General features: G+C 42.6%; 1 protein-coding gene and 1 pseudogene across 1 annotated transcript in view; one reads left to right on the top strand and one right to left on the bottom strand.

Annotated features, from left to right (window-relative positions):
- IFT88 (intraflagellar transport 88) overlaps window positions 1–13995 on the bottom strand; it is a 97926-nt gene that overhangs the window by 41835 nt on the left and 42096 nt on the right. Inside the window, 2 exon segments of the mRNA XM_033104738.1 lie at window positions 780–866; window positions 5020–5119. Coding sequence (XP_032960629.1) covers window positions 780–866; window positions 5020–5119 — 187 coding nt within the window.
- Window positions 8341–9293, top strand: LOC117021517 (60S acidic ribosomal protein P0-like; annotated as a pseudogene).

The following is a 13995-nucleotide window of genomic DNA, read 5'->3' as shown; positions in this document are numbered from 1 at the left end:
AGCTACCGGTCATCTTTGCCCCGTCTCGCTGCCATCATTCACGTGCAACACACGGACCTCTCCAGTCTCAGGTAGCGGGTCCGCCTGTGCCTTGTCAGCTTGGTTAGGCCAGGACCCGCATTCCCTGTGTGGCTGTCAGAGCCAGTGGAAGGGACGTTATGGGACGTACGGAATGCAGATGTGAAGCAGCGGCCTTGCTTTCCACAGGCCTCGCTGGCCATCAGATGCAGGCCTGATGCAAAATCCCGGGGTCCCAGGCTGTTTTCGCTCACGTCACTCCATACCCGGCTCGTCCTCAGATTGCCCCTGGCCAGGTGCCTGCGACCTGGCGGTGGACCCACAGAGGAGGCAGCTGCTGCGTGAAGTCCCCCTTCTAGTGGCCACAGGACATGCCTGCCACCCAGTCACTGAGTGCTGAGCGCTGCAAAGGTCCTTGAGCCCTGGCACCTTCCCGCCAGCTCCTCTATCACTGTGCACGTGTTATCCCTACACCCTGTCCCATAACACTCAGTGACTGCCTCCGGGCCGAACTTCTAAACCACAGATAAACTTACATATCATGGAACTGACCCTTCAAAAGTGTACTATTTGGTGGCATTTAATGCCTTTCGTCTCCAGTTTCTCTCGGTGGCAAAGAATTCTCAAAGTAAGAAATGGCTGCAGGGTGGGAGTCAAATCAGGGTGTGGCTGGGGCACACTGGAGCCTCTCCTCAGGTGGGAATTTAGCAACAGAAAAATACCATAGTATCAACTCTTACTTGTAAAAAAATAAAACTTACCAAATAATACAGGAATGACAGGTTGGTTGCAGCTGCACTTTTCACTCTACTGTCCTTTTTTTCAAACATTTTTAAGGTCTCTACAGCCTAGAAATAAAACATCTGAAAGTTGTCACCATTGTAATATGACAGTATTCAGGCTTAGCCTGGGAAAAAACTCAGTATCTGAGTGTAAGATGGGGGAGGGCACAAGACAGGTGGATAAATATGTTTAAGAAAACAGATGACAAGGTGAGACTTTCACTTGAGAATTAACAAATTCCTAAAAAGAATAAAATGACACTAAAAGTATAATAACTGACGACCACAGTAGGTGGGCTTAACGGCAGATCAGACACAGCTGAAGAGAGCCTGTCAGCCCTGTGACACGGCATGCTGTTTCCCTGCACAATGGCTGGGCAGTGAGGTTTTACCTCAAAGACAGGATCCAATTTGCCTTTTACAAAGTAATTCTAGAATTTCTGCTTCTGGCAATTAGAGACCAGCCTATAGAAAGAAGACCATTTTCCTACAGAGAACAACCAGAAAAGTCAGGTCAAGCACTAGAAATATATTTTAAAGGTCAAACACTGGAGAGCTACTGAGGAAACCAGGATTTGAAGGTCAAGGTCCTAGGCAATGTTGACTAAATAAGTGTAGCAAAAGAAAAGGTGAAAAGAACGTTCTTCGGAAAGAACATAAGAGACACACGGGAGCATGGTGAGAAGGTCTCACATAAACACAACCAGAATCCCAGAAAGGGAAGAAAGACTCGAGGCTGAGAATTTTCCAAAATCGATGACGGAAAGAAAATAGTCCTGGGAGTATTATAAACATGGTCTGATTATATAATTACATTTTCAAGTCATGAGAAACCAAAGTACGTTTTAGCCACCTGGAGGGCTGAGATAATCCTAACCAAACAGGACATCTGCAGTGGTCAGCCAGCTTGCCTGAAAGGTGAATGAGTACTCAGCCTGGAAATTACTGAGAAATTTCAGGGAAAAAAAAAAAGTACAGAAAGACTGGCTTGCTTTCCTTCCTTTGAAATACATTTACTGAAGAAACTGCTTGGCCTCGTGATGCCTCCTGCTCCTGGAGAAAACCCTACTTCAGCTCTTCCAGTAGTGGCCGTGAGCTGTCGCAGTCGGAAATAGCTGATGAAGTCAAACCTGAGTGCTGTGCTGTGTCTGGCCGAACGGGAAGCACCATTGAACGTGTGGACTCACTTTTTTTTTTTTTTTTTTTTGGACTCACTTTGTTTTAATGGCAGGAGATCCATAAAGTTTGGTGATAATATGAGTAAATAATTACTTTTTCACAGGGTTTTTGAAGAAAACTTTAAAGAAAACTGTTGGGATTTTCTAGGTCAGCAATTTATAATTCCACAAAGTAAACTCTGGAAGAAAAAACCCGAACATTTGAGATTCTCTTTCCCACTTATGTTCTTGGAAGGGTCTTCTCTAAAACTGCCAAAGAAGCTCCTAACTGTGACCTGGGAAGTAACTGTGGCTTGTCCTGCTCACCCTGGGCCAGGGACCTCAATGGCTCCCTGAGCGTCTGCACCACTCACAGAAAAGCCACAGTGAGTATCTACCTCTATCAGCTGCCTTTCACTTTGAATAAGAATTGAGATGTTTCCACCTTCACTTTTGAATGGTGTCTCAAATGTATGTGCTAGTTTAAAACACAAGGCACATGAACAGGAATAACTCACACATCCATTAACCTCTCTGGTGCCAAGTGACACGAAACAAAGCTGCTCTCTAGTATTTATGACAGCCATCAAGCAGAGCACCAAGCAAGCTAACAGACAACACTTTAAAAAGCTCAACAGTAGTCTCTATCATTCCCCTTAGAAACAGCTATTCATATTAGAGTCAAGGAAATGTGTTGGGTTTTATAATTCTGATATTTGCTAATTTGTGGCTCATTAGTAACAACACATTAAGACTGCATTTAACACCAAGTTATTCCCCCAAAAGGTTACTATGAAAAGCAATGCAATACAAAGCTATTACTTAAAAGAAGTACCAAAAGTATTCTGAATTTAAACCATCCATGTAAGAACATCTGACAGAATAAAAACATAGTTCATATTTTAAGTTTCTAAACTATAAACTATTTTTTAAAGTCTATTTAATTATTTTAATAAAAGGAATATTCTCAGCTATTTTTGACTGTGAAATGGGCTATTTTCATAACTGTTTTTTATAAGTTCAATTAATGAGTCTCCAACATTTGTCTCATGTACAAATGAAGCTGATAAAAGTCCACTTAACAAAGTTAAATTTCGTTGTAAATGGCAAAACAAATAATCAAAATAAACATTGTTGGTTTGGGTTGTTGTTTTCAAAACCCATGAGGAAAATAGATAGATCTTCGTGTCGTTTTTCTTTCCTGGCAGATGCCAGCCATCCAGCCACTGCTTCAGCATGCCACCACGTCTGCCCCCACACTACCAGTGACCTTCAGACCACACTGGTACTTCATCCCCCACCTCTGGCTTTTTAGCAAACGTCTTTCTCATTGTAAAGATGACTACACAATAGCTCTATCATCACAAAGAATCCCGCTCTGAGACTTCAGCATCTTTCCTTAAAAAAAGTGTTTAGAGTTAACTATAGAGTTATATCCTTATGTCAGAAAGCATACATTTTTCTCTTTTACTTTGAATTGTAAATAGTCTTTATTAAATGATCATTATGAGTTATGTCAGCCCAATATTTTTTAACCTAATAGTGTTCCTTTCCAACTAAGATTCTATCATACCCATCTCATCATACATACAATATACAAACAAAAGAAAGCAGCAATGTTGAAAAGAAAATAGAAATTACATTTTTAAAACATAGGTAAACTAATTGGTATCAAACTCTTGAAAATGCAAATAAAAAAAGCTATTTTCAATGAGGCTAGCTAGGAAAGCAACAAACAATAAAATGTGGGTTAAAAATGAGATTTAATATGGAAAAATTTGAGTTTATTCCTTAATGGATATAGTTTTAAACATGAACTATAGTAATACAGTGTTACATCTTTCTAAAAAGACCATTTAAAAATAAAGTATCAAGAGAAAATTGGCAAACAGTTTTCCCTGTTTTGTCACCTATAACAATATTTCTTGCACCCACACATTATTTTTTGTTCCACAGGTGACTTCAGAAGGATAACAAGGACCAATTTATCCCACTTACCTGTCACCGAAAAAGCCTGACAGCAGCATCAGAGAGCTGTCAGTGGCACTTTTAATGAGCAAGGGTTTGATGATCAAATGACCGAACAGATATAAACACTCTTTGAAAATTCTTTTTAGTGCTTTACGGATGCTGAGACAATTTTAAGCATCAAAATTCTCTACACAACAGAACCAGACCAGAGGGCTGCACTGCGGCAATAACACAGTCACAGCACGGACACCGGGGCAGCCTTGCCCTACTGTCATGTCTTGGAGTAGAGGCATCTGTCATTTCTAGTGTCCCCTAGACAACAGGCAGGTCCTTCACTGGAAGAAAGGCTGAAAACGCAGACTTGGGATAGGACATTGGAAAGACACAGTGGCTTTCTCTGGCCCTTGCTCTCTGGGTCTAAACCTGGAGGAGCTGAGTTTTCTAGTGGCCAGTACATGTGACACTAACCAATGGTTTTATAAACTAGGATACCTAATTTCATTCTGTTTATTCTCTTTTGTCGCCCCTCCCCTTTATTCTTCTGGTTTTGTCACAACTATGTCTCATCTGTCCCACCTCCACCTGAGGTAACAGGTAGCAAGGCAGCAGTGAGAACTCCTGGCCGGTTCTGAAACTGTGATTGGCAATGGGACCCTTTTACGCCCAGTGGGTGTCAGTGAGTAAACCAAACAGACCAAAGAGACAACAGGACAGCTGCCCTGGTGGAAACGGTGGGTGGAAGCCTCGGGCTGTTATTCAAGCTCCTGGCCTTCCCTCTCCTTTACATCTACCTGATTCTGAAACACTTTAGAGCTTCAGCGAACAGCTAGAAAGCCTCTAAGAGAAAGCTGACCTCTGGACTAGACTATGCTGTAGAAATGTAGCAACCAACCATGCTTTACATGGAAATCATTTATACTTTTAAAGAAACTGGACAAGCAGGTTAAAATTCAAAGTAATACCACACTAATGGAATTAGGTTAAATCACTCAACTTCAGAATAACCAGGTAACATTATTCTAGAGAGGAGTTTCCCATATTATTGCTTTGACCAATTACCATGAAAATTCATCTAATTTTTTAAAACTTACCTCGTTAAAGTCCTTCTGTCTCAGGTACGTAATTGCTTTGTTTATCTCCAGGTCATTTGCTAGCTCTACGTACTGGGAGGCTTTCACAACTTCAACACACCTATAATATAAAGTGGGAAAAAAAAGGTTACTCTGTTTTAGCATACTTATGCTGTTGGTGGTGGTCTTAAATGTGACTTTTCAAAAAAAATTTTAAGTGCCCCTCGTGTTAATGTAAGGCTAAGCATTTGATTTCTTCCAATATAGGCATTAAGTTACTGAATTCTTCTGCTCTAAACTAATTTTCTCATCCAATTTTTCATTAGCCTGATGTCACTTCTAATTATTTATGGTATTTTTAATAAAACTGGATTGATATCTATATTCTGATTTTGGGATTTATTAAAACAATTTCAATTCCTAACAGGTAAAATTGTTTCTATATTTTTTCATCTTAAATGCTCTGATGGTGAGAAAAACCATAGAACTTGTAGAATGTATTTAATTTTTTTGTGTCCAGACTTGAGCAGATTATAATAGATCTGTTCCCCAAAGCACAAAGAATATCTGTTTTTAACTGTATGTCAGGCCCTGGGCCATTTCCTTTATAGTCATGACCACATTTAATCCTTACCACAACCCGAAAGAAAGACAGGCAGTGTGTCTACTTTACAGATAGGAAAATGGAGGACCTGAGATAACACAGGTAGAAAACTGCCAAGTAAGACTCAGAACCCCCGTCATTCTGGTGGCTCAGGCAGTTGGAGCGCCTTACTCCGAACTCCAAAGGTCACTGGTTTGTTTCCCACATGGGCCAGTGAGCTGCGCCCTCTACAGCTAAGATTGTGAACAACAGCTCTTCCTGGAGCTGGGCTGCTATGAGTGGCCAGAGGTGCCATGGCCTGCCGTGCGCTGCTGCGGGCTGCTGTGTGCCGCCAAGGGTGGTCAGCGGCTAGCGTGAGTGAGTGACAGCCGAGGAGAGGTGCTGTGAGTGGCCGTGAGAGGCCCACCTACGACTGGCGACCGACTGCCTGGGGAGGGGGGCAGCCCAAGGCTCCTAACACCAGCATGGGCCTGGGAGCTGTGTCCTACACACCTAGACTGAGAAACAACTGGCTTGGACTGGGGGGGGGGGGGGGCAGGCAGAAGAAAGGGGGAGAAAGAATCAGAACCCAATTTCTGTTGATACCAAAACCCATTGCACCAAGACTAATGTTCTTAAAATTGAGGTCAATTCAAATCAATTTAGGATTAACTGGATTAACAGGATTAATTTTAAATAAGGAGCATGAGCCTTATTTTAAAAAAACAATAGAAAAAAATATCAATGGGCATTGTACACAATAAGGACAAGCACTGTTTTATGACACTTGTTTCAGTAAACAGTGTAAAACACATTTCTTACTGAGGGTCGGGTTAAAAAATGTTTCAAAGCTACTGGCCTAGACCAATAATGTAAGACTATTAAAACTGAAGATCCCTTTCTTCAAGCAGAATCCTTTTTTAACCACGACTTCTAAAAGAGACCCTCTGCTTGCCATGGGAGAGAGGACTCCAAGCCCTGACTGCTCAGTGCCCCTTCAGTGAGCCTCTGTCGACCCCACCAGCAAAGAAGCCTGTAGACACAGTAATGGAACGTCAAGGCTCCAAGAAAAGAATGTGGAAACACTGATTCGGTAATGCATCTAGCAAACGTTCACTGAATGTCTGCAGTATGTCAGACGTTATGTGTGGGAAGGGGCTGTAAGGATAAACGAGATATCGTCCGTGCCCTTGTGGGGGAAGCAGGCTGTGTACTGAGTTCTGTGTGTGAACTGTTAGAAAGGAATGCAAGAATACAAGGGCGGAGACCCTAAAGAGTTCCAGAGATATCTGAGCTCAGTTTGAAGAATGAGAACTGACCTGACACAAAGGGAAATGGCACTCCAGGAAGAGGGACCGCATGTGCACAAATGTGGGGGGCCGGGGAGGCAGAAGCTGGTCAGGAAACGCATCCCTCCACCACAGTGCCGTTAACAAACCAAGGGCTCGAAGACAAATGCACCCTGCTCTCCTCCTGCCTTTCTCAGATGGAGTTCTGAAAGGAATGCAGCCCTACAGAAAAGGATTTGCATCCCTTTCCTCAGTGTTCTTAAGGACAGAACCTTGCACCCACCATTCTAGATGCACAGGACGTCTTAGAACCTCAGGGCTTAATCATCTTGAGGAATCTCTATGAGAAGGGCTGCCAGTACTTGGACCCTTGAGAACTCTACTTAGTTCTCAAGGACTCTCGCTACTTAGAATGGCACCCTCCCCACCTTATCATTACTACTCCTTTACTTTTGGCAAGTTCCACGTACCTCTTGGACATTTGAATGTATTACCCCAGGCCCCCAGGGCACCCAAGCACCAGGCTGGCCCCCACATCCCCGACTAAAGGCCAGCTCCATGGACCTAGGCTCCTGGTGCACCTAAGTGCTATAACGACCCCTGCAGACCCAAAGTCCAAGCCAGCCTGTGAGGCCCCAGACCACAGGCCAGACTCCAGGCTTGCTCCAGTGCCAGGCTGGCTCCCATGGCCCTAAACTCCAGCAAAACCAGGTTCCTGGTCTGTCCCAGTACCACACCAGCCTCTGGGGACCTAGATGTTGAGCCCACCCCAGTAGCCCCCAGTGCCTGATTGGCCCTGAGGACTCAGAATCCTGGTCTGTCCACACAGACTGTGGTCCCAGCCCCATCACCACAGATGCAAACACAGGGCCCACCCCAGGGGACTCAGGCTCCATACTGATCCCTGTGTACCCAGCATTAGGCCTGCCCACATGCTGACCCAGGCACCAGACCTACCCACACAAGTACTCCAGTAGCAAGCCTGCCCATGGACAACACCAGATGGTCCACCCAGAATCTCTGGACAGGCTGACTGGTGAGGGGCTTTGCCCAACAAGCCAGTCTGTAAAGACTGGAAGAGATGCATACTTCCTTAAATGCGCAGACACCAACACAAGGACCAATGATCATATATAATCCATGAAATACATCACCACCAAAAGAAACTAAGGAACCCCAATGCCTAATGCTAAAAAATGGAAATCTTTGAACTAACAAAGAATCCAGAATAATCCTCTTAAAGAAATCCAGTGAGCTATAAGAAAACAGATAGACAACTAAATGAAATTAGGAATACATGAATAAAGAGAGAAATTTAAAAAAGAAATAGAAACCATTAAAAAAACCCCCAGAAATCCTAGAGTTGAAGAATAAATGACTGAACTAAAGAATTCATGCTCTTGCCAGGCATCCTCATGAAAGTGACATCATTTTAACACCCTGCATGGCAATCCCAGACACACCACTGTGATGCCCAGGGAAGACAGGGCAAACTGGAAGTCCAACTACTTCCTTAAGATCACCCAACTTCTGGATGATTATCCAAAATGCTTCCCCGGGGGAGCAGACATGGTAGGGTTCCAAGCAGATGCAGCAGATCCACACATTCCTGCATGGGAAGGCGGTAGTGCTGATGGGTGATGCACAAGGCCATCTGAGGGCATCTGGAAAACAACCCAGCCCTGGATAAACTGTTGCCTCATATCTGGAGAAATGTGGAGTTCACCAAGGAGGACCTCACTGAGGTCAGGGACATGCTGCTGGCCAATATGGTGCCAGCTGCTGCCCACGCTGGTCCCTTGTTCCTTGTGAAGTCACTGTGCCATCCCAGAACACTGGTCTGGGGCCCAAGAAGACCTCCTTCTTCCAGGCTTTAGGCATCACCACTAAAATCTCCAGGGGCACCATTGAAATCCTGAGTGATGTGCAGCTGAGTGATGTGCAGCTGATTAAGACTGGAGACAAAGTTGGAGACAGTGAAGTCACAGTGCTGAACATACTGTACATCTCCCCCTTCTCCTTTGGGCTGATCATCCAGCTGGTGTTTGACCATGACAGCATCTACAACCCAGAAGTGCTTGACATCACAGAGGAAACTGCATTCCCGTTTCCTGGAGGGTGTCCACAATGTTACCAGCGTATGTCTGCAGATTGCTTATCCAACTCTTGCATCAGTACCCCACTCTATCATCAATGGGTGTAAGTGGGTATTGGCTTTGTCTGTGGAGACTGATTGCACCTTCCTACTTGCTGAAAAGGTCAAGGCCTTCTTGGCTAATGGCTCTGCATTTGTGGCTGCTGTCCCTGTGGCCGTTATCACCACTGCTGCTCCTGCTGCTGCTGCTGCAGCCCCAGCCAAGGTTGAAGCAAAGGAAGACTTGGAGGAGTCAGACAAGGATATGGGACTTGGTCTCTTTGACTAATTCCCCAAAAGCAACCAGCACAGCCAACTTTATTTGTGAAACAAGGAAAATGAAGACTTACTTCTCTTAAAAAATAAAAGAATTCATAAAAAGCTTCAACAGAAAACTTGCAGAAAAAGAATTAGTGAACTAGAAGACAGGTCATTTAAATCATCAAATCAGAAGTGCAAAAGAATGAAAAAGTGTAAAGAAAAAGCCTACGTGACTTATGGGATACCATTAAAAGAAACAATCTATGTATTAGTGAAGCCTCGGGAGGAGAAGAGCAGAAAGCTTATCTGAAAAATAATGGTAAGACCTTGCCAAAACTGGGAAGAGATTTGGACATCCAAGTTCATGATGCTAATAGGTAACTCCCAAATTCCAAACCCAAAAAATCTTCTCCAAGACATATAATAAAACTATCTAAAATCAAAGACAAAGAGAGAATTTTAAAATCAGCAAGGGAGAAATATAAGGAAACCATCATAAGGCTATCAGCAAATAACAGAAACCTTGCAGGCCAAGAGACAGTGAAATGATATATCCAAAGTGCTGAAATAAAAAAGATTCCAAACCAAAATACTTTAGCTCGCAAAGTTTTCTTTCAGAAATGAGATAAACTTACACAAATGAACACAAGCTGAGGGAACTCATCACAACTAGACCTGCTTTACAAGAAATGCTGAAAGAAATTCTTCAAGATGAAATAAAAGGATGCTAAGTAATAAAATGAAAACATGAAAATACAAAACGTACTGGAAAAGGTAACTACATAGCTAAATTCAGAATACTCTAATATTGTAAAATGGTGGTGTGTTAATCACTTAACTCTAGAATAAAGATCAAAAGACAAAAGTATTAAAAATAACTATAGCTACAATAATTTATTAATGGATACACAGTATAAAAAGAGGTAAATTGTGACATCAAAAAAAATTTATGAGGGTACAGTTTTTATATCGATCCAAATTGTTATTAGCTTAAAATAGACTGTTATATAGGATCTCTTACATAAGCAAAAACCTACCAAAAAAATACACAAAAAAACAGAAAGGAAGCAAACAATACCACTATGGAAAATTATCAATTCACAAAGAAAGAAGGTAAAAGAGAATGGAGGAAGAAAGAACAAGGCAATTATAAAACAGCCAGAATACAATATGATATATCGCTCAAAAATTACTAATTAATAATTATGCATCAATATCCTTACCTATCAAAAATTACTATAAGTGTAAATGGATTAAATTCTCCAAATAAAAAGCAAATTGTCTAAATGGATTCAAAACCAAGTGCCCAGTATATTTTGCCTGCAAGAGACTCATTTCAGCTTTAAGGACACATGTAGGCTCAAGGTGGAGGGAAAAAAATACTGCATGTAATAGAAAAACCAAAGGAGAGCCAGAATAGCTATACTTGTATCAGGCAAACAGACTTTAAGTCAAAAACAGTAACAGAAAACAAAGGTCAATATAGAACAATAAAAAGGTCTAGTCATCGAAGAAGATATAACAATCATAAGCATACATACATGTATTCAACATCACAATACCAAAATATGTTAAGAAAATTTGAAGACATAGACAACAATACAATAATGGTAGGAAATTTCAATACCCCATTTTCAACAATGGATAGATTATCCAAAGAAAATCAGTAAGGAAACACTGGACTTCAACTATGCCATAGGCCAAATTGACCTAACAGAGATATACAAAACATTCCCTCCAACAACAACAGAACACACATTCTTCTCAAGTGCACACAAAACATTCTCCAGAAAATATCGTATGTTAGGTCATAAAACAAACCTTAGCAAATGTAAGAAGACTCAAATCATATCAAGTACCTTTTCTGACCATAATGGTATGAAACTACTGTGTTTCCCCGAAAATAAGATCTAACCAGAAAACAAGACCTAGCATGATTTTTAATAAGACATCCCCTGAAAATAAGCCCCAAGGCATTTTCTGGAGCAAAACTTAATATAAGACCCAGTCTTATTTTTGGGGAAACACGGTATAAATCAGTAACAAGAGGAAAACTGGCAAATTCATAAATACATAAAATCACACCCCTGAATAATCAGTGAGTAAAAGAAGAAGTCAAAAGGGAAATTAAAAAATATCTTGAAACAAATAAAATGAAAACAAAACATACCAAAACTTATGGGATGCAGTAAAAACAGTTCCAAGAGGTAAGTTTATAGCAATAAATGCCTACATTTAAAAAAAAATTATCTATAAGAGGAGCAACGTCATAGGACTGGCAGCAGCGAGGTTGTCTTCTTGAGTTCTCCTCCGAAACACACCACAAATTGAACATCTATAACCCATCAAAGGACTCTCTGCTTATCACACAGAACAGCTAAGAGAGTCATATGAGGATTACTTGAAGGTGGGCAAACTGGGCGAGCAGGGGAAGAGGGAAGGGAGCGGAGTGGAGACGCGGTCCACATCTGTGTGTGCGGACACTCAGGGTGTTCCAGTACAGAACAGAGACCACAAGAGCCAGGAGGTGGGCTCTTTCCATGCGTCCCACAGCTGATCTCTCCTGTTGAGAGAGCAGCATATCCAGTGTTTAAGGCAGTAATCTCAGCTGAGACCTCCAGCTGGGTGCTAGGTCGGACAAAGGACGTAAACTCCACACCTGGGCCCCTCCCCACACTCTCCCAATCCTACCCTTGCCCTTCCAGAGGCTCAAGCTGGCCCCTGAACTGAGGAGTAGTGTCAGATTACAGAGGAGCAGTAGCGCTCAGGATCTGGGAAGACCTGGTTTACAGCTGCTGTGACCCAGGGAAGAGGCTGGGAAGAGTGTGACACTGCTGGACAGGGAGAGAAAAGACTCCTGCATCCCCAGCCCCCATCCTTTCTGGCCAGCCTAGGGCAGGGAAATCACAATTGCAGAGATACACCCAGGGGTCAGCAGCAGGTGGCAGAGGCAGCTCTGGGCTTTCAGCAGCTCACAAATCTCATGCCCTACACACACACACACACACACACACACACACACACACACACACACACACACACACACTGAAGAAGTGCCCTACGACTCAGGAGACCTGGGCACAGGGCTGGCTGTGTTACTCTCAGTGCCCATATGTGCAGGCAAGAGCAGAAACTGCACTGACTTTGTGAAAACTACCATCCAGACCTCATAGCCCCATTCATCTAGAACTGCAGTCCCAGGGTCACTCTGGGCACTGGGTGGCCGGCTCTGCCTGCACAAGACACAGAAGACTCTTTGGTACAGCAGAGGACAACCTGGAGATTACTTGGTGGGCTTAAGCCAAAACTGGCGCTGCTTTTTTTGTTTTGTTTTGCTTTTGTATTTTTGATATTTTTGCCTGTGATGCGTGTGGGTCATGGGTTGTTTTAACATGAGTGTATTTGGTTTTTCCTTTGTTGTTGTTGCTGTTGTTGTGCTTGGTGATTTACTTTGTTCTGAAATTGCCCTACACCAGGGCCTAGCCCAAGAAGCACAAAATTCAATACACCCAGAGGCCAACTCCAGACCAAACCAGAATATTACCGGGTTTGACCTACAAGTGACACACCCAGAGGGAATTCTCTACAAACAAGAGAATGAGGGGCCAAGCCTCATTTAAGCGGTCAACCCTCACACAGCAGATCATCCACTGTGGGCAGAGCCAAGTCTCACAACTAGTCAGCCTAGGACTCAATCCCACCTACTAACAAGCCAAAAGCAATTGAAGCTCAACTTTAACAGGACAATATACACGACACAAGAGTCACCTTTGGAGCACACGCAGAGAATACGGAAGTGGTGCAAGTCAAATACAAAGGACACATACTACATAAGACAACCAGCAAAAACTAAAAACCCTAGGGGATCTACCTAATACATCGAAGCAAACACAGAGAGTCAGCCAGAATGGGGAAACAAAGAAACATATCCCACCAAAAGAACAGAAGAAACCTCCAGAATTGGAACCAAATGAAACAGAGATAACCAACCTATCAGAGACAGAGTTCGGAACACTGATGATAAGAATGTTTAAGGATCTTAGTGACGACATAAAGAAGGATAGAGAAATCATAATGAACAACCAGTTAGAACTAAAGAACACAATAACTGAAATAAAGAACACACTTGAAGGAATTACCAGCAGGTTAGATGAAGCAGAGGATCGAATCAGCGACTTAGAAGACAAGTTAGCAGAGATCACCCAAACAGAACAACAGAAAGAAAAAAGAATAAAAAACAATGAAGATGGTTTAAGAGACCTCTGGGATAACATCAAGCAAAACAACATGCGTATCATAGGAATACCAGAAGGTGAAGAGAGGAAGCAAGGGATTGAGAACATATTTGAAGTAACAATGGCTGAAAACTTCCTTAACCTGGTGCAGGAAACTGACATACAAGCCCAGGGAGTGCAGAGTTCCAACCAGGATAAACCCAAACACCCAGGTCTACACCAAGACACATTATAGTTAAAATGGCAAAGGTTAAAGACAAAGAGAGAATCCTAAAAGCAGCAAGAGAAAGACAGCGGGTTACAAGGGAATTCCTGTAAGACCATCAAATGACTTTTCTACAGAAACTTTGCAGGCCAGGAGGGAGTGGCAGGAAGTACTCAAAGTGATGAAAAACAAAGGCCTACAACCTAGACTGCTTTATCCAGCAAGGCTATCATTTAAAATTGAAGGAGAGATAAAGTGCTCCCCAGAGGAGAATAAGATAAAGGAATTTA

The sequence above is a fragment of the Rhinolophus ferrumequinum genome, chromosome 4, assembly GCF_004115265.2.
Source record: "Rhinolophus ferrumequinum isolate MPI-CBG mRhiFer1 chromosome 4, mRhiFer1_v1.p, whole genome shotgun sequence".
Classification (NCBI taxonomy): Eukaryota; Metazoa; Chordata; class Mammalia; order Chiroptera; family Rhinolophidae; genus Rhinolophus; species Rhinolophus ferrumequinum.
This window is presented reverse-complemented; position numbering and strand designations above follow the sequence as displayed.